The 22,289-nt window shown below is 32.7% G+C and overlaps 1 protein-coding gene across 2 annotated transcripts in view; it reads right to left on the reverse strand.

The window, feature by feature from the left end:
• Window positions 1–17,659: 17,659 nt before the first annotated feature.
• LOC127735830 (integrator complex subunit 14-like) overlaps window positions 17,660–22,289 on the reverse strand; it is a 30,017-nt gene continuing 25,387 nt past the window's right edge. For both annotated transcript variants that reach the window (XM_052246217.1, XM_052246218.1), the window contains 2 exons: window positions 18,663–18,728; window positions 17,660–17,913 (listed from right to left, as the gene is read on the reverse strand). In XM_052246217.1, coding sequence (XP_052102177.1) covers window positions 17,686–17,913; window positions 18,663–18,728 — 294 coding nt within the window. In that variant the 3' untranslated portion in view covers window positions 17,660–17,685. The remainder of the gene's footprint in view (window positions 17,914–18,662; window positions 18,729–22,289) is intronic.

The raw sequence follows: 22,289 nt of genomic DNA on the forward strand, positions 1-22,289 counted from the left end.
ATGAAGTCCAGGAACTCGTATCATTAACCAATGTTTCCAAGTTCTTTACAGATGTCAACAATTTCGTAAAATTTATTGACATCCAAATGCCAAATGCAAGGTCGAATCAAGGCTCTATACCGAACTTCATCCCAGGGGAGATCAACAAATCTAATATTGGGGTGTTAGAATTTGATGCACATATGTCTCATGAACCACATACCAATCTGACAATGAATAAACAAAATCAAACTGAACTAAGGACTATAACATATGTATGCTCGTCTATTGATGGATCCTTCTGGATAAGTTCTGGAAATTTTGGTTTAATTCAAAAAGTGAAGCTTGATGGAACCAAACTGAAGATACTATCCAGTTATAATGCCAAGGTCTATGGTATGGCTGTTACTCAATCAAAGAATCTACTTCTGTGTACTGAGGGAGCAACCCTCCAAGAAATAAGTAGTAATTTGGGTGATCTTACAGACTCAGTATATAATGTGTCACCATTCCTTCCCACAGCTGTCCATATCACCAGTGACAATAAAGTTATAGTGGGAGGTGTTAATAAAAGACTACCCTAAACAAGGAAGAAGAGTTTTTATACTAATGAACCAGAATGGAAACCATGAGAGAGTGTTTGAACATGATCAACATAATCAACCTTTATTATCCTTTCCTGTAAGTATAACCAGTACCAGTAATGGGAATGTAATTCATGTGGTGGACAGGGTTGGCAAAAACCCGGGTTTTATGAGTATTGCCCAGCCCAGAGGGAAATACTGGGAAAACCCGGGTTTTACCGGGTAATACTGGGCAATACTGGGTAATATGAAATACTGGCCTAAATTTTAAAGAGGATTCAGTGATTAATCACAAATGCAATACACTAAAGTCGAAGAATTCATTTTTTTTAAAATAAATATAACAAATATTAAGAATTAACAAATCTATGTAAGGAAAATTACTTTTTAACATTTTTTGTTGATTACTAAAAATGTTTACTAAGTTTGAGCATATGTTTATATACATCACTAATGAATAAGTAATTATTCAGATAGTAATACAGATTTGTTTATATTACAATAATCAGCCTTTTGATTTCTATAAGTGTTCATGGCCTGTCCCCTTATGGTGTTTATTTAGCAATATGATTGTATAACAATTAAAGTTTATAATTCACTTAAACACTGCAATAAAATGCATTTTTCAACTTGGATTTAATATTGAAACAAAGCTTGGAAATTAACAAGGAATCCTGATATGTCCAAAACTTGTGTTCTGCCTACATAGAATTAGTGGAGAAAAGGAAGAAATTGAATTTTCAATCTTCAGGAATGACTCTCAATGGTTATCTGTATAAAATGTATATATTTAGCTATAATGCTAATAAACTACAACTAGTCGTTACTATTTTGTGTAAAAATAAGCTTGAAAAATCATATTACCCAGTATTACCCGTTTCTAGGAGTATTGCCCAGCCCGGGAAAAGGGTTTTCCCACACGGTTTTTCCCGCCCGGGTAATACTTTGCCAACCATGGACTGGTGGATCAAGTAAGTGATGATAGAGGCAGAGTAGTAGTGTTAGGACTGGGTGGAGATATAATCAATATCTATACAGGAGATACTGAGATCAACAAGGCCATACGACTCATTCCAGGAGACGTAGTGACTACACCTAGAGATAATGTTATTGTAGCTGATACGGATACCAACACACTTCATATCCTGAACAATGCTGGCATACTGATGACATGTTATAAAACAAGTAACATAGAAATAATCTATCCATTTGCGCTTGCATTTTCCGCAAAAGGACAACTCTACATAGGATGTAGTACACCAAAAGGTAATACAGTAAAGTATGCAAAGATATATGAAGTGGCCATATCAGGATGCTAAAACATTCTATATAATATTTATTGATAACAATAGTAAATAATATGTTTGCTTTTGTATTTTTTCAATCTCATTCAAAAACTTAACATATCTACTCTTTGTTTGGCCCTTAGATCCACAAATAGACCTCACAATTAGATGGTCATAATCATTTTCCCATAAAATTCACATTACCACTGATTCACATGAATTTTACATTGAAAGTTAACTTTCATTTTTTCAAAGGCTGAATTTTGCAATTACGTTTAAAGATAAAAAAAAAACAGTAATATTTTTCATGTAAAAAGCACGCAAAAAACATCCATTAGTAAATACTAGTAGGTCAAAACCTTGGAAAGGAACAGCAATAGTTAGATGTACCAAGCTTAGATTTACTGATAGCTACAAATAAAAGAAAATATTACAGCAAAGGCAAAAGAAACAGAAACCCAACAACACAGTAAACAAAGAAAATATTACAGCATATGTAAATGAGACGGCAACACAACAACCCAGTAAAACAAAGAAAATATTACAGCATAAGTAAACGAGACAACAACCCAGTAAAACAAAGAAAATATTACAGCATCGGTAAAAGAGACAGCAACCCAACAGCACAACAAAACAAAGACATTAGGATTGTTCAAAACTTATGTACAACTAATAAAATATGTATTGGTTACCTAATAATCTTTCAGTGCTTTTAACTAGTTCCTTAACTAAAATAAAAAAAAACTTATCATTAACTTTTGTAGTATAGCATATGCAAATAGTGGAATTAACAATTTATAATATTTTAATGTTTTAGATAAATTACGTGCTTTTGATGGTCCTTTTAATTGGTTTACAGTTTTGTCTTTTCTTCTCTCTAAACTACACAATCTTATCAAATAGAAATTTTCCTATTTCTTTTAATATTCGTTTAAAAAGTCGGATTCAAATTTATCTGCTGCAACTAATATAAAGTCTTCTTCTGTAATGAAAAGGGTAAATATGCTACTTATACTGACTGGAAGTGTGATGAGATGATTAAAGCTGTAAATGATCTCATTGACAACATTTATGTACGTTTCGACACAAATTTTTATCGACAGGTTGTAGATATTCCAAGGGGCACCAATTGCGCCCCTTTAATATCAGAAATGTTCCTGTATTTTTATGGATCATAGTTTATGGCTAAACTCAGTAAAGACCCGTCTAAATTCCATTTAACTTATAAATTCAACAACACTTTACTGTTATCTTGATGATATGATTTCGTAAAATAATCAAGAATTCTTTAGATATACAGTGGAAATTTATCCTACTTTAAACAAATCAAATATAAACAGCAATAGATAAACTCATCATAGATACCAGGCTTAAAATTTAGGGCGCCAAACGCGTTTTTCGTCTACAAAAGACTAAAGTTCGAAGGTGAAGATCATTAAGGACTCAAAATTCTGAATTTAAGCGATGGTAATCTATTCTATGGGTAGAAAATCCTTAGAATTTCGAAAAATTTTTGGTTTTGTTAACAGTTGATTATAATTGTGACCATATTAATGATCATCCCTGTCAACACAGAAGTCCTGACTACTGGGCTAGTGATGCCCTCGGGAAGAAACCTCCACCAGCAACTGTCCTTGTAGCTATTCCGCATGGTTGATTGCTAAATGTGCAACCGTAAATGTCATCCAAATTTACAGTGTAGTTTGTATAAACAAATGTTTGTATTACAGTATTGTGGTTAACATTTTAATATTCATGTTTCTTAAGATGTTTAAATACGATTTATAGAATAAATTATTTAATTTTAATGCATTCTTCATTTCAGTTCTTATTTATACTCCCTGACATTCTTTTCTAGTAATTATGGATAATTCCGGAAAATTTTTAGTGGTTATATATACATATATCACATAATCCCTAATTATACACATTTACAGTTACACATATACTACATGTTCCTCGTTACAAACAAAAACAACAAGCAAAGGCGCATTAATAGTATTAATGTTTTATTATATTAGAATGCTCTAATTAACCAGATAAATGAGTTACCTCCACTTTAGGATAGACTATATGACATTATGCTGTCAATATCAAAATTTATCATCGCCTTCAGTATAAGTTGCTTAAAGCATGACTATTTTTTTTACTCTTAACTTGAAATGTCCGTTTTTCTCAAGATTTTTATCACATGATTTGAAAATTGCCATAGTAATGAAAACATTCAAATAGAAATGCCAATATAAAAGGTAACGCTGAAATGTCTCGATATAGTTTACTTATCATTGAATTTATGTTGAAAGTCTGTAATACGAAGGTTTTACCATAAGTATCATATAAACTTAACATTGACCAATGAACCATGAAAATGAGGTCAAGGTCATACGAACACTGGCAGACAGACATGTACAACTTACAATCATTACATACACCAAATATAGTTGAGTTATTGCTTATAGTATCTGATAAACTTACAAAATTACGAAAATTTATTATTGACCAATGAACCATGAAAATGAGGTCAAGGTCAAATGAACCCTGCCAGACAGACATGTACACCTCACAATTGTTCCATACACTAAATATAGTGACCCTATTGGTTATCATATCTGCGACATAGACTAAACTACAAAAACTAAAAACTGTCCAATGAACCATTAAAATGAGGTCGACATCAGATGAAACCTGCTAGACGGACACGTACATCTGACAATCATTCCATACACCAAACACAGTTGACATATTGCTTACAGTATCTGAAATACGGACTTGACCATGTTACTTTAACCTTGATCACTGATCCATGGAATAAGGTCGAGGTCAGGTGAACCCTACCCGACGGACATGTAGACGTTGCAAGGAACCCATTTAGCAAATATAGTTATCATATTACTTATCATAAGTGAGTATTTCACTTAACAAAAAAACTGTATTTTGTTTTCAAGCAGTCACTGAACCATGAAAATAAGGTCAATGACAATGGACATATGACAGACAGAGACTTCGTAACATAAGGTGTCTGCATGCATACAAGGTTAGAAGCATCCAGGTATTCTACATTCTGAAATATAATATAAATAAGAAGATGTGATATGAGTGCCAATGAGACAACTTTCCATCCAAGTCACAATGTATAAAAAGTAAACAATTATAGGTCAACGTGCGGCCTTCAACACTGAGCCTTGGCTCACACAGAACAGCAAGCTATAAAGGGCCCTTAAATGACAAGTATAAAACAATTCAAACAGGAAAACCAACGGTCTAATCTATATAAAAAACGAGAAAGGAGAAACACTTCTGAACCACACCAACAAAGGACAACCACTGAATAACAGGCTTCTGACTTAGGACAGGTGCATACAAATGCAGCGGGTTTAAACGTTTTAACAGGCGCTAACCTTCACCCTAACCCGAAACAGTAGTGTAACATTATAACACAAAAAGACACACTATAAAATAAAGCAGGAGAGCCAATAAAACCATAGATATACGATTTTGAGAGAGAAAGAAATTTGGTAAGTTGACAAGCAGTCAAATATCATTGTTTGTCCTCAGAACATTTTTTTCTGTGTAAGTAATAATTTTTAACTTCCGTCACATAAAAATCTTACCAATTACTGTGAATTCTTTTGTTGCAGTTCAGTGTTTCTGTTGTTTCGTTGTTTTCCTCCTATAGTTGATGTGTTTCCTTCGGTTTTGGTTTGTGACCCGGATTTGTTTTCGCCTAATCGATTTATGACTATTGAACAGCGGTATACTGCTTTTGCCTTTATTTTCCTGGATACCCATTGTTGTAGATTGAGGAACATTTGTATTTTCGTCGATATTGGATTCATGGTTTTGCCAACGTTTGCATAAAAGCCTATAGAACATTTATACTTAGTTGAACATTCAAATTCGTTGTTAGCCTCAAGTCATGAAATCCACAAAAGCACATACCAAATAAATAAGCAACTATATACCCGTCCGTAGAATATTTGAAACACGAGGACCAAAGACTTGATTAATCAGAGTACATAGAATAGCATAGGATGCAGTGCGCATGTATAAAAGGTTTGTGAGTTAAAGGAAGTACGTGAATTGCATGTACTCACTCAATTAACATGACTTATGCAACTGGATCTATAGTTGCTGGTAGGGAACATTTTACATTTTTCGAGTAACTACTAAACGGATAATTTTGAAGTAAAAAATAATTATTGTGTCAAAAATATGTGGGAATTATGAGTAAAGTATATGATAAAAAAAATATATTGAGTATCCTAGATGGAAATATTCACTATGGTTTGAAATTCAATCTCTATTATATATTTGCAAATGCAAAATACATCGTTGGGTATAAAAACACATATCAACATTTTATTTCCCCAACACACTGGTGGCGCATATCATTGTATCTACGTCCTTCTTTCTGTCATTAAGATCATACAACAGTTATCAAAAGATATTGTATGTCTTTCCTTGTTTTTTGGCATGCAGTTGCATAATGATATGAGTTACATATTGAGTTGGTGTCTTATTTTCGTAATCATACTAACTTTTGATTTAATTACAACCCTTGAGCTTTAACTTTTGGAAGAATATTTTTCTGGTTGTCATGGTAAGCTTGATATTTGGTTTATAGTTCAGTAATAATGACTTTGAAGATTGGCTTTTCGATTTGCTCTAATTGTTTACTTTTAATGAGTTATGACTCTGGTTAAAACCGCATTGGTTTGGAGGGATGTATTTCTGTTGTACAGACACATCTAGCTTAATATTGTGGTTTCAGTTGTCTTCCATTTTTATAGGATCATATTGAATATTTCCTGCATTTTAATATATTTTTTTTAGTTTATTGAATCATTTTCATCCTCTTTTATCACTTCATTTTGAAATCATTAAAATATTATCTCCAGATTTATGCTGATTTTTTTAACATTTCTATAGTTGAGTTGGTACTAACTGATAATTAATAAAAAGAAATATTACAGATTTCATTATGATACGAACAATTATCATAGTGGCTCCCTGATCACCGACTAACAAAAGCTTGTTTTAAAAATTTCTCATTAATAAGTTTTCTATCATAGTTGATTCATAGGTTTAAGTTAATAATATTTCAATATAAAAAACTAACTCATAAAGTATTATATTTAATTATATTTTTGCAGGATCTCAAATTAGGTACGAAGACCTTAGGGTAGCGGAAGAATATTTGACGAATCAAAACATTTAGCAGAAACTGTAATGAGTAACCTCCTGCAAAATGATGTACACTCCAACAAATATTCACCATCAACAACTGATATATGATTTTGACCCCTCTCTTTCTTTCAGGGAGACATATTGATTGTGTTCTGTCATTTGTATGGCTGGCTTTCATACCTTAAAAAGAAACAAACTTGGTTCGATTACCGGTAGTTTTCTTATAACAGGGCTAAGACCCTTTGTAACTTAGAAAATTGTCTATACACATTTTAAATGTGAATATCATGTTATTTCTTCATCTTGCTTAAATGAAAATTTACATGGTTGTCCTCAGATAAATTAAAATAAGGGATTGTATTCACATCTTCTGACTAAATAGAAAGGCAAAACGTACCAAAAGAATCAAATCTAAAAGTCAAAGAGAGACCAACAAATTCATTGCAAAAAAACACTACATAAAAACTAAAGACTGTGCAACACGAACACAACCAAAAAAACTGGAGGTAATCTCAGCTGCACCAAAGGGTTAGCAGATTCTGATCCACATTTGACACCTGTTCTGTTTTTCCTATAAAATATGTTGATAAGTTGTATCAAGTGATTACAAATCACACAATAGAGGATTTATTATTGACTATTATCTATAACCCTTAAATTTGACCGAATGAGAAATTATGAAATCTATCAACATTTTTCAGGATAAAAGAAGTGCAAGACTATTACCAGTAGAATATTACTGACATTGAAAAATTAAAAAGCACAAAGATCAACACTGAAAACTACCTCAACTAAAACTAGAGCATCACCTCTTTTAAACAAAACTAGGGGTGATCTGTGGTGCTATTGAGGGGTTAGTATATCCTCCTCCATATGTAGATTCCATTGTGTTGCTCATGATAAGTACAAAAAGAGGACGGGGAATGACTACGATAATTGGAATATATCATTGGTTGTATGTGACATAGATATTCCATAAAAATCTATCAACTTTTAATGGCGCCTGTAAAACTTTCGGAGGGATGATTTCAAATTTACCACTAGAAACCCTTTGTTCAATAGATTTTTTGTAAGCTGCAACCGTCTATCAATGAAATGATAATAGGAAAGGTAAGGTCTGGAAATCGTATCAACTAGGAGACATATATACTCCATATGCCTGTGCTGCTGGAATGTTGCTGCATAGAAATGGAAATTTCACAATTGGAAAGCTAAAATCATCTGTTTTATCCGAAAGTTTTGTTCTCAGCCAACCCTCATTGTCAATTTGTAGATGTAAGTCAAGATATGAGACAGGCTTAATTATTTGTATCTGTGGTATCCTTTATTTTAAGTTTGATGGAATAGATGAGTTCAAAATAATCATCGAGTTTTGACTTAATTAGTGAGAGGACGTCATCCATATAGCAGAATATGAAGTTATCTTCTTTTTATACTTCATGACTCATGAGAAGCACCTTCATGAAGTCTATTATATTAATTTAGGGAGAAATCTGCAAGAATAGCGGCACAGTTGGTTTCCCATGGGAAGGCTGATCAGATACATTCTGTAGTGTGCCAGAGACAGATACCATAGGATAAGAGTCTGTATTCACATCTTCTGAAAAATCCTTTGGTGTGGGTATATATGTGTTCTATTATTGTTATTTATTTGCTTTCCTTTACAGGTAGAACATATATCCCAGCTACAGTATTTACAAAATCTCAACCAGTCAGCCATGGAAACTTTACAGGGTCTAGTATACAGACTTAATTTAGAAGACAAGTAAATATGATTTATATTGTCTTTTATTAATGTCTTTAGAGTTAATTTCATTTAGAGAACATTAATAATTTTGAAGATTCACGCCTCGAAACAGATAATCCTTGTTGCAGTTAAAAAAGATGTAGATATCTTTAGTATTGTAGTTGAAGACGAAAACATGCATGTGTTACCTATGTTGTTGCCATTTATCATGTTTAATTTCATTTTTTACTAGGTCTTTAAATGGTTGTTATGTATTGAAACCAATATTGCGGAGGAGGGAAACTTGTTAACGTTGAGATTATATAATTTTAATCGTGAATCCCAAATACATTCGACCATTACTGATAAATATTAGAATACAATTATTCACTTTCAAGTTCTGTATTTATCGAAATTTAGTGTACCAAGTCAGGAATATGACAGTTGTTATCCATTCGTTTGATGTGTTTGAGCTTTTGATTTTGCCATTTGATTAGGGACTTTCCTTTTTGAATTTTCCTCGGAGTTCAGTATTTTTGTGATTTTACTTTTAACACATGAGTATCTTTTTAGGAGAGATAAATGCTGGATTATGAACAAGAAGAAATTGTAAAACTCGACACATTTCTAATAGACGAAGCTCCTCACCAGACCATGTTTATGAAGCAGTACCTTATGACTTAACAAATAATGGGCTGGCAATGGTTTTAATTATCAATTTTCTTCTAGTTTTAGTTCTGGTAAGATAAAAACAGTATATTAAAGAATTATGGAAGTTCAGTTGAATCAGTATATGATGAAGCTTGAAGATTTAATGCCCTGGTAAATTTTGTATTTAGCTGAATGTCCCATTAGAATTGAGATAACCCACAATTTGCTTTAAACAAGGAATTGTTTGAATGTGAAATAATTTTGAATTTTCCAGAATACACAATTATTCCAGATTCAAATAATTCCTTGTATTAAATTGACTTCTTACACATAGAATATCAAAAAATATATATATATAGATTCCACCACTGCATCGAGAGTGATACGTACGCTATTTCTCCACTCGAGATAGTTACATTTTCAGATTTAAAACAGACATGAGGTTCGCCGAGCGTTTTTTAAGTGCCAGTCTTTCTAAGAATTAGGCAATTTAGAAGATTATCAAAACAAAGATTAAAAAACCCACCAACCTAAAAATCCTATTTTGAAGTTACCCTCATCCTGAGTTATTGATAGTAGGTCTTTCGTTTCTGCGTGTCTGGTAATTCGAGAAATAACTTTTGGTTACAATGATAGCAAATTACGGAGTTTGCTTCTTTAATTGTTAATTTCTTGTGCGTTTCAACCAAATTATATCTTGAAATACCAGAACAGGAAAAGGAAACGGATGTTATATTCGTGCACCATTATACATTTTGAACATACATTAATGTAAAGTTGAGTGGGTTTTTGTTTGTCATGTTTTTACCACTGCCTCATGCTTAGGCAGATTTGCACTGAGAAATATTGTGTTGCACGAGATTTGGTGATATAATCTGATTCTCTTGTGATTTTTAGACGATATGCAGACAAAGTTGATCCATCTTTTCCAATGGTCTGCAAAAAGACGTGTTCTTTCTATGTAATGTCATCGGGCATGGTCGCCTTTTTTTTTCGTGACTTCATAATAGCAAAATTAGAGAAAATCAAGAAAATTTGACGTCATAATTGAATTTTGACCAATAAAGAACTGAGATCAAACGAACCACACATTGCTTAAATAAAAATAAACAACAGGTGAGGAAAAAGAAAAATATCGGATAAGAATTAAAGAAATGGATATTATACATTAAATTAAAGGCATAACACAGAAGTGGACCCAAAATACAATCCGCTGGAGATATCTGAAAATTAAACTTCAATCTGTATATTTTATACTGTTATAACTAGAAATAAAAATTAAATGTTTAGCACCAAAAGAGGAAGCTTGTTGTGAAGCTTTATATGATTTTGAACCAGAGAATGAGGGCGGGTTGAGTTCCAGGAGGGTGATAACATCTAGTTGATATCTTAGATTGATGAAAATCGGTATGAAGGATCTGTAAATGGAAGGACTGGATTTTCCCCCGTTAATTATGTCAAAGTTGTAGTGGATCTGCCTCATTCGAATAATATCATTATTGAAGGTTGAAAATAGTTTAATGCAATAGTTATGCAAGAATGAAGTTGATTTTTTTTAGATTTACTTTGGAAGACATTTATTTAGAACTCTATTATTTTAATTTAATATTTTAATATATATTCATTGATTAGTACATTTTTTAATATATTAAAGGAATTGTATATCAAAGTAACTAAACATATTGTTGACAACTTAATAATTCATTCATGAAATTTTATTTTCAAAATAAAAATTTTGATTGTAGACAAGAAAATATTGCCAAGTTCAAAAATACCAATTTTCAGCATTTTGTTAATGAAAACAAGCAGAGTAAACTTTGTTTTATATTGAGAGATTTCAAACAAAATGACTGAAAATCCAAAAAATCACAAAACAATGTGAAACTATTTATTCCTCTTAATAAAACAGACAAAAGCTGAAAAGACATTGAATATTGTTTTACTTGTATCCGTAAAAGTGATTCAACATGCCACATCAAAAATTTTGGCCTGAGAAACTTACGATTAATTTTCTATATGATCGAAAAAAAAAACGTTATTTGTTATTGTAGATGGTTAGTTAATATGTAATTTTTCTTGCTTTTTAAATATAAGTATTCTTTATGTTAGTTATGACTGTTTGAGATGTGTTTTTCATGTCAGCTTGTGTATAATTCTTAAGCTTTTTTGCTTGAAGTGGCATAATTGTTTAAATAACCAATTTATATTTTTATACCCCCGCTTTAAAAAAAGTGGGGGAATACTGTTTTACCTCTGTCTGTCCGTCCGTCCATCCATCCATCCGTCCGTCCGTCCGTCCGTCCGTCCGTCCGTCCGTCCATCCATCCATCCGTCCGTACGTCAGTCCCATGAATATTTTTCGTCGCATCTTTCTCAGGAACTACACTACAAGGATTACTGAAATTTGGTTTCAGGGTTTATATAAGTCAGTTATACCGTGTGATGCGTTTTCAGATTCATCACTCAACAACTTCCTGTTTACCGTCAAGTATTTGGGCGGGGGTATCATCAGTGAGCAGTAGCTCACAGTTTCACTTGTTTTTTCTTGTTCATAATTTTAAATTTTAAATCAAATTTCAGTCTGAATCATGTTGATTCTTCATCAATTTACTACCACTTTAGATATTGAAAACACATACACAATAACAAATGTTAAACCATGCTGAAAATATGGGGACCAATAGTTATGATTAATGTTGTCTTACATCTGTCAAGACATGATTTTACATAATCACTGAAAAATTTACGAATTATTTTACAAATACCCTGATATTGTTTCAGGGATTTTCAATAATACAATCCTTTTTTTGATAAAAATAAATCATCTGTATTTCTAAACCTTTTAAGTTTTAAGTGGACAGTTTTCATTCCCTGCCCATTTATTAAATCTAAAGTGAACAGTTTTTCCAGTGATCTGCTATTTAACTGTGTTGAACCACATTAACGCATCAACAAACTATGAATTGTTATGTTTACCCATACAAAACCGTTTCAAATGTTTTTTCATGTTCTGAATGTGAACGTACAGTGGATGTTATTTGCTGTAAAACAAATGGCGATGAAGCCTAGTGGACATACTTGTTATGTTTTCTAAGTTCCAATGAACAAGGAATTCAAACTAATCAAACGTATGCAACTAAACGTAAAGAAAAACAGACAGAACGCATGCTTCACAGATTGAACACAATTATGGAGGAGGCAAACATTGGCTTTAACGTTTTGATACCGATTCATCATGTTGATAGCGGACATGGATTGATACCCCAAAAATTGTTCATGAACAGATTGAAAAGGATATTAAAAAAAATAAAAATCAAAGAATCGGTAAAGTTAAAACAGGTAAGTGGTATCTGACAGATAAAAAAATACTTACAAGTTACTACTCATCACTGTCAACCTGGTAACCAAATATGAAGTTATTCTATTTTATTTAGTAGTTTCTGAGATAAGTGTGAATAAATTACTTCCTTGATGAGCAGATGGACGTAGAAGGTGCTTGATTTATTAAGTGGGGTCCAAAAGGAGTTTCTGGATAACAATGCTGGTGAGCAAGCTTTTTTTTCTACATTTTATAATGGTATGACGTCGTAGTCGTCGTCGTCGTCCAAAGACATTTGGTTTCCAGACAATAACTTGTATAAGTGTATGGATCTCTATGAAATTGTACCACAAGGTTCCATACCACAAAAGGATGATTAGGATTGATTTTGGGGGTTATTGTCCTAATGGTTCAGGAATTGGGGCCAAAAAAAAGTATTTTTCTTGTTTCAGGACAGAAGCTCGTGTGAAATTGTACTAAAAAAATATTCAAGGTTCCATACCATAAAAGGAAGGTTGGGATTGATTTTAGGGGTTATGGCTCAAACCATGTAGGAATTAGGGGCCAAAAAACAAGGATTTTCTGGTTTCCAGACAATAATTTGAGAATAAGTCTGTGGATCTCTATGAAATTGTACAAGGTTCCATACAAAAAAAAGGAAGGTTGTATTTGATTTTGGGGGTAATGGTCCTAACCGTTTAGGAAAAGGGGGCCAAAAACAATACTTTGTATAAATTGCTTATTTCTTGACCATTTTCAATGGGGGTTTAATTCATTATAATGAATTCTGGGGGTTCTTGAATATGCTGACTCTAACCGTAGATTTAGATATTGGATTTTTGGCCCCGTTTTTAAATTGGTCCACATTGAGGTCCAAAGGGTCCATAAAACTAAACTTTCTTTGATGTCATCACAAAATATATCATTGGGGTTCTTTGATATGCGAAATCTCATCTTGTATTTAGATTTTTAATTTTTGGGTCCGTTTTGAAATTGGTACACAATAGGGTCCAAAGGGTCCTAAATCAAACTTTTGATTTCAACAAAAATTGAATTCTTGTAGTTCTTTGATATCGTGAACCTAAACATGTATTTAGATTATTGATTTTGGGCCCTGTTTTCTAATTGGTCCACATTAAGGTCCAAAGGGTCCACAATTAAAGTTAGTTTGATTTTAACAAAAATTGAATTCTTGGATTTCCTTGAGATGCGGAATCCAAACCTGTTTTTAGATTTTTTATTTTGGGCCCAGTCATCAAATTCGTCCACATTGAGGACCAAAGGGTCCAAATTAAACTTTTTGTTTGATTTCGTAAAAAATGAATTCTTGGGGTTCTTTGATATACTGAATCTAACCATGGATTTAGATTTGGATATTGGACCAAAATAGGTAAATGTCCAATTTCAAAATTTAAAGTTCTTAGATCACTCTCATTCTGTGTCAGAAACCTATGGTGTGTCCTATATTAAACCACAATTCAAATTCAGAGCTGTATCAAGCTTGAATGTAGTGTCCATACTTGCCCAACTGTTCAGAGTTGGACCTCTGTAGTCGTATCAACCTGTGCCCTGTGGAGCATTTTTTTAACACATGACAGCTTGAAATTTCATCTTTTGTTTTCATTTATCAACAATGTGGCCCAAATCATGGGAGGGTTAGTCAAGGAACCTCTGGCCAATTTTTTTAAGGGGTGCTCCAAAAGATTATTCTGTATAGTAGGACACTTTAGAAAGTATGTTAAGAATTTTGGTTTCGAGATTACAACGACTTTTTATCAATATTATTGAGTATGTTAGGGACTATCTGCCAATTTTCTACTTGTTTATAAGTGAGTGATTGTTTCGTGCAAGAAGTCTTACAAGATGTGCTATAGTTTGTTAATGGATACATCTCGGATAATATGAAGGATTATTTAACTTATACAACTTATGCATGGATGGACTACAGAGTAATTTTGATTTGATGTCCCCATTCAAACAACTACAAAGCATTTACAAATGAAGTTTTATCAATAAATGTGTGTAAAAATGAATGTAAATATGACATGCACTTACCCTGACCTTAAGTTTAAACAAGAGTCTGGTTCGACTGATCAACTTAGGGTTATACATATTGTATGAACAATTGTCTATTGTTGAAAACTATCTGTCTTTTGGATTTTAATTCAAACTTAATGTCTAAGAATAAATACTTAGTTATTCTATGTTGACACAACACGGACTTTGAACTTTCACCACACAATGACAATTTAAAATAAATAGGGGTCATCTTCTTTATGTGCAAAATCTGAAGACTGGATAAGCTGACACTACCAGTACCTAATTTTGAACTGGATCCTTTACCTTTGACATGAAATTCAATATGACAGTAAGTCATTCCTATTCATTTTTGCTTTAGACATCTTGACTCTGATATTAAAAATCAATAAGTTACTCTTGTTTTAAAGTACTAAATTTTATGAATTTATTTAGTATGAAGTTGAAAATATATTAAAAGGTATTGGTTACAATATGAAACAAAAAGTTGTATTCTTTGTGGTGCTAAGCATTCCTGATCATCGTAATTCAAAGACTTAGAAAACAAGAATTGTATCAGACAGATCTGAAAAGCATGTACACATTACAACTCATCACTGCCAAGCTGCTAACTTTATTATATATATTGAAAAATTCGAAACATCTGCAAACAAAAAGTTGTCTCATTGGCAATCATAACACATTTTCTTATTACTATAAAGAAATATGTGTCTAACATATCTGAAATGTACTCACACAGGACAACTTATCACTGTCAAGCTCCTGATGACATAAGACGTAATTTTGTTCAAAAGTACAGGAGAAATGTGTGACAAAATTTTTTAAGTTCATTTAACATAATGAAAAATATAAAGTATCTGCAAACAATAAGTAGGTGTCTGACAGATCTGAAAAGTGCTCAAACGTTACAATTCATAGCTATGAAGCTGCTGACCAAATATAAAGTAATTCTAAAATTGAGAATGGAAATGGGGAATGTGTCAAAGAGACAACAACCCGACCATAGAACAGACAACAGCAGAAGGTCACCAACAGGTCTTCAATGCAGCGAGAAATTCCCGCACCCGGAGGCGTCCTTCAGCTGGCCCCTAAACAAATATATATACTAGTTCAGTGATAATGAACGCCATACTAAACTCCAAATTGTACACAAGAAACTAAAATTAAAAATAATACAAGACTGACAAAGGCTAGAGGCTCCTGACTTGGGACAGGCGCAAAAATGCGGCGGGGTTAAACATGTTTATGAGATCTCAACCCTCCCCCTATACCTCTAGCCAATGTAGAAAAGTAAACGCATAACAATACGCACATTAAAATTCAGTTCAAGAGAAGTCCGAGTCTGATGTCAGAAGATGTAACCAAAGAAAATAAACAAAATGACAATAATACATAAATAACAACAGACTACTAGCAGTTAACTGACATGCCAGCTCCAGACTTCAATTAAACTGATTGAAAGATTATGTCTTCATCATATGAATATCAGGCACAATCCTTCCCGTTAGGGGTTTAGTATCATACCATCATAACATATATGAGAAGAACATAACCCGTGTCATGCCAACAACTGGTTTTTAAATAAATGTGTTTAGTGCCGATGCAAAGACCCTATAAGTGAATCAATATTAACGCCAAAATATGCAATCTTTAATGACCTGACAACAGTATCATAACTATATCTCTTCTTAATAAGTCTATTTAAAGGTTTTGTTAGCTTCAGAGGTGAATACTGACATTTTTGTGCTTTATAAAGAATATTTCCATAAAAAATTGGATGTGAAATACCTGAACGTATAAGAAGTCTGCATGTTGAGCTATATTTACGAATGATGTCCTTATACCGATGATAAAATTTAATAAATGTTTTGACTAGTTTGTGATATCGAAAAGCCTGGTGTAATAATTTTTCAGTAATACATAAATTTCTCTCGTTAAAATCTAAAACATTGTTACATACACGAGCGAATCGTACAAGTTGAGATATATAAACACCGTAAGATGGTGACAAGGGAACGTCACCATCTAAAAATGGATAATTAACGATAGGAAATGAAAAATCATCTCTTTTATCATATATTTTAGTATTAAGCTTTCCGTTAATGATATAGATATCAAGATCGAGGAAAGGGCAGTGGTCATTGTTAGTATTAGCTTTATTTAAAGTAAGTTCAACAGGATAAATTTCTTTAGTATACACACTGAAGTCGTCATTATTGAGAGCCAAAATATCATCCAAATATCTAAAAGTATTATTAAATTTGTGTATCAGATGTTGTTTCGATGGGTCTTTGCTGATTTTTGTCTGTTCATTAGTACCTAAGAAATGAGTGAAAGAAATAGTTGTTGGACTAACACACAGACAGACTGATGGAGGGAATCAAGGACAGACAAGGTGAAGGCAAAATAGTCATTTTTGAGTGGGGTTAAAAAAAGAGGCTCCAAAAGGCTTGATACGCTTACCTGCTAAAAATTTGTTTTAACCTGTACTGCAATCATTTATGCTCTAACTGCTTTAGTTTTATACAGATATAAGCCAAAAACTGCATTTTACCCCTATGTTCTATTTTTAGCAACATCAGCCATGTTTGTTGATGGATCAAATCCCAGGATACACTTTTTAAACTAGATTCCCTAAGAAACATCCTTGAAAAGAGATAATTAAACAATTGTCATTCATTGATCTGCAAATAGGTAATATGGTATTAGGAAGCATGTGCTGTAAATATGTATTTAGTAGCATGGGATTTAAACTTGTGAATTCTGCTTACTCCATCTTTCATTCTTATTATTGTTCCTGGTTTAACGCATGATTATTATAGAATAATGTATTATAAGCACTTGCTTCATCCCACCTCTTAGCTTGTTCATGTGAGTGAAATACAAGTCATATTACAAAAAACATTTATTGATAATCTATCCATCATCCTGACTAAAGTTTGTACGTAGTGGCATTATTGATTGTGTAAAGTCTGTGGCCTTATCACTTCTTAATGCATTAGCTGCATGTGCTAGCTGCATCGAGGCATCAGGATGGGCAGAGCCTGGCAACATTTGACACTCCCTATCTAACATGGTTCCCATGGCATCAAGGAGGTCATGGAAACCAAATGACAGAGCTGCTCGTCTTAATCGGTTAAGTTCCTGTAAAATAAGGGAGATAAGCATTAAATACTGAAAGATGTAAAAGAATAGTTTTGTGATTTTCAGATATTGTTGTAGAATGAGATGAGAACTTAAAAACTAAAATTTTTGTCACTATGTAGGTTTGCTAAAAAAAAGGATTCTTTTGTAAAAAAATTCCGATCACTTACACCTAAAATAAAAGAACATAGTTCCAATGTCCCCTGTATTGCACATATTTTATCTGTCCAACACACATTTTATCTGTCCAAGGGCAATAAATAAAAAAAAATGTTCTTTAAAATTCTTATAAATATAATAAGAGAAATGAGGGCTTGAGAGCAAATGCAGTGCAATTTCCAATATGACTAATATTTCCAAGTGGCACAACATAAAAATATTTGATTGGCACTGATTTTCGAAATTGTCCGAGATATTGCTGACATCAATCTATGATATAAGTTTCATTAAAATCTGGCAAGAATTGTACACATGAGAGCCCTAACAATACAATTTTCCATATAATTAATATTTCTGACGTACGAACTGATGGATGCCCGGTATTTCTATGTCCCCAGCAACACGTTGCGCAGGGACAAAAATTTTTAGATAAAGTAGACAATTGGTTTTATTATCAAAATTATATAACTTTACCAATACAGTGACCAACAGACTTATTGAATATTTATTTACATGTTAACAGTTATCTACCCTTAAACTGTATAAACTTTCCGAAAAACGAGGAAAATATGGTAAATAAAAGTAAATACCTTGTAAAATTGTTGTTGTTTATCTGGTAGTTTTCTAGCATGTCGTAATACCTTCTGTAAATCAGTCTGCAATAAAAATGTGTGGATTTATAGAATACATTTACATAAATATGTAAGATGTCACATCTGAATCAGTAGAAGTAGCATGCAGCCCCTTTATGATATTAAACAGATAACGGGCAGAAACAGTTGCTATGTAATGAAACAAATGTACATGCATGTATCGTAAATATATTAATTTCAAGATGTATTAATTTTCGCTATTTTCCAAGTGCCATCTATGTCCAATAACAAGGTTGTACCCTCTTAAAACTGCAATTATAGTATAACACTTATCCTAATATCACTCCAGTTTAAAAATTAATACATGAAAAAAATAACAGTGACATAAAAGCCACAAAAATTAGATTCTATGAAAATTTTATATTTTTGCAGTATACAAACTTTATATATAAAGCCTGAAACCAAACAATACCATTAGTCATTAGCTTTTCATACACAGTGATTGATCTGGGATGAATGGAGTCAAGGGGAAATAACCCCAGGTCAATTTGTCATAAAAAACAAACACCTAAAACATTATAAAACTGGATTCCTTTTGTATTTTTCTCCATGACAATGTCTCTAAAACATCAGTTTCAAATTTTTAGGTACTCCTTCAGTAGTATTTACTTCAACAAAACTAATACCTAACCTTACCCTGTGTCACCCTGCATCACTGCATGCATTTGACTGAGGTAACCTGGGTACCGAAGCATAACTGATGAAGAAGATAACTTCAATAAAATGCTACTGCTGGGCGCAGCTTGATACGACCGCAGAGGTTGAACCCTGAACAGTTGGGGCAAGTATGGACACAACATTCAAGCTTGATACAGCTCTGAATTTGGATTGTGATTAAATATTTGACACAGCATAGGTTTCTGACACAGAATGAATGTGGTCTAAGAACTTAAAAATTTTTAATTTACCTATTATGGCCCAATATCCAAAATCTAAATACATACATGGTTAGATTCAGCATATCAAAGAACCCCAAGAATTCAATTTTTGTTAAAATCAAACTAAGTTTAATTTTGGACCCTTTGGACCTTAATGTAGACCAATTTGAAAACGGGACCAAAAATTAAGAATCTAAATACACGGTTAGATTCAGCATATCAAAGAATCCAAATATCTCAATTTTTGATGAAATCAAACCATATCATTATTATTTGCTTTTATATATAAATCAAAAATAACCAACTTAAAATGGAAAATTTTAAAGAAAAAAAAAAGGAAAAAAAGGAAAAAAAGAAATCCCCCCCCCCCCCAATTTTTTGAACCCCCTTATGATTCATCACCCCCAAACTCAATCCCAGCCTTCCCTTTGTGGTATGGTACCTTGCAGTACAATTTCAGAGAGATCCATACACTTGAACACAAGTTATTGTCTGGAAGCTGTAAAAATGCTTGTTTTTTGGCCCCTTTTTGGCCCCAAATTCCTAAACGTTTAGGGCAATTACCACCAAACTCAAACCCAGCTTTCCCTTTGTGATATGGAACCCTGAAGTACAATTTCATAAAGATACATACAATCAAAGAGCTGAAAGCTCTAAGGAAAAATGACGCCATTGTCTCTCATATTAGGATATTTTTGATGCAAGTCTTGATTTTTACTTAATTTACCTACTGAATCTTAGGCGACGTTTCAGTTTATGGTAGGTAGGGTGACTGATAGAATAGATATGAATTGTTTCCACAATCTATAGATTTTTTTTGGTTTGTCAAGATATATATATATATATATGTGTGAAGTGAAGATAACTACTAATTGTTCTGCTGTACAAAGAAATAGCTCAAGACTACCCGAACAATCCACAATATTCAAAGTAATACGTGAATTTGTTTCCCTTATTTGTAGAATTATTTAACAAAATGATTATGAAGAGCCTGTAGTAAGCAAGCTTTTATACCCCACATAGTCGTTATTCAAGAGATAAGTTACAGGTGACCTAGTGACATAATCACATTGTTATTTCTGTTACCTAATCATGATCAATTTCTGTAGATTTAGACAATAGTATTGTTATACTAGTTTCACAATTACAAACAAAGTGACACCATGGTTTTTTTTTCTTCGTCACTCAGAATATTATTTATTTAGTTTTTTCGACACAATCATTCTTTTTCAAAATTTGACACTATAAAGTATGGAGGGAATTAGCATTCAGAATACATTTTTTTGTCATCTGCTTGACCAGAATATTTTTTGTCATAAAATTGGGGATCAGAATATTTTTTTTAGAAAAAACCATAACCTCTTTTTTTTGAAGAAGTCTTTTTTTTTTAATTTATTAAAGGTTGATTATCAGATTATTGGTCACAGGAATATTAAAGTGATTGTTGACTTTTCAAATATAAAAATATGCACAAAGGAAATATATCTGATTCATTGTGAAAATTAAAAGATAGAACATTGTACTTTAATTGATTTGGTAATATAATTTCAAGAATGACAACATGTACGATCTGTTACCGTAAGTGTTAAATTTGTCCATTAGCTACTGTTGATTATGTTTATGGTTGAACTGTATCTTTGAACTTTGTCAATCAGTCATGATTTACTTCTTAAGCTGTGTAAGAACCTTCTTGTAATTGAAAATTGGTCTGCCATGATCCAATTTCTACAATTCTGAGTTCCTAACAAGTTCAAAATTTAGCACATTTGCAGTTTACAATACCCAAAGATCAGGAGAAACGATTTTGATTGGCTGATCACGGTTGTCTTCCTTGGGAAAAGTTTGAGGAAAGTTCTAAATCGGGAACAATCATTATTTTGTGTAGAATTTAACAAAATCGTGTTTAAGAGATTTTTACACGATCACAATCGTGCAATCGTGACAAGGGGTCAAAATCGAGTATTTCACGCATGATCCTGAAAGTTGGCAGGTATGACAGGTTAAGAAATTAAAGAATGAAATTCTGTATAGTACAAGTTAAGTATGTAATATACGGAACCAAGTTCGGAAAGCGGGTTGGAAGTCTGGTTAATGGTAAAAGAAAATTGACTGCGTCATTTTCCAATTACAAACAAGTTATTGTCCTGAAACTAGAAAAATGCTTGTTTTTTGCCCCTTTTTGGCCCCTAATTCCTAAAATTTTGAGGCAATTACCCCCAAAATCAATCCCAGCCTTCCCTTTGTGGTATGGTACCTTGCAGTACAATTTCAGAGAGATCCATACACTTGAACACAAGTTATTGTCTGGAAACTAGAAAAATGCTTATTTTTGGCCCCTTTTTGGCCCCTTATTCTTAACGTTTTGGGCAATTACCCCCAAACTCAATTCCAGCTTTCCCTTTGTGATATGGAACCTTGTAGTACAATTTCAGAAAGATCCATACATTTACACACAAGTTATTGTCATGAAACTAGAAAAATGCTTGTTTTTTGCCCCTTTTTTGGCCCCTAATTCCTAAAATTTTGAGGCAATTACCCCCAAAATCAATCCCAGCATTCCCTTTGTGATATGGAACCTTGTGGTACAATGTCAGAGAGATCCATACACTAACACACAAGTTATTGTCTGGAAGATACAAAAATGCTTATTTTTGGCCCCTTTTTGGCCCCTAATTCCTTAACTGTT

The sequence above is a fragment of the Mytilus californianus genome, unplaced genomic scaffold, assembly GCF_021869535.1.
Source record: "Mytilus californianus isolate M0D057914Y unplaced genomic scaffold, xbMytCali1.0.p SCAF_3, whole genome shotgun sequence".
In the NCBI taxonomy this organism is placed as follows: Eukaryota; Metazoa; Mollusca; class Bivalvia; order Mytilida; family Mytilidae; genus Mytilus; species Mytilus californianus.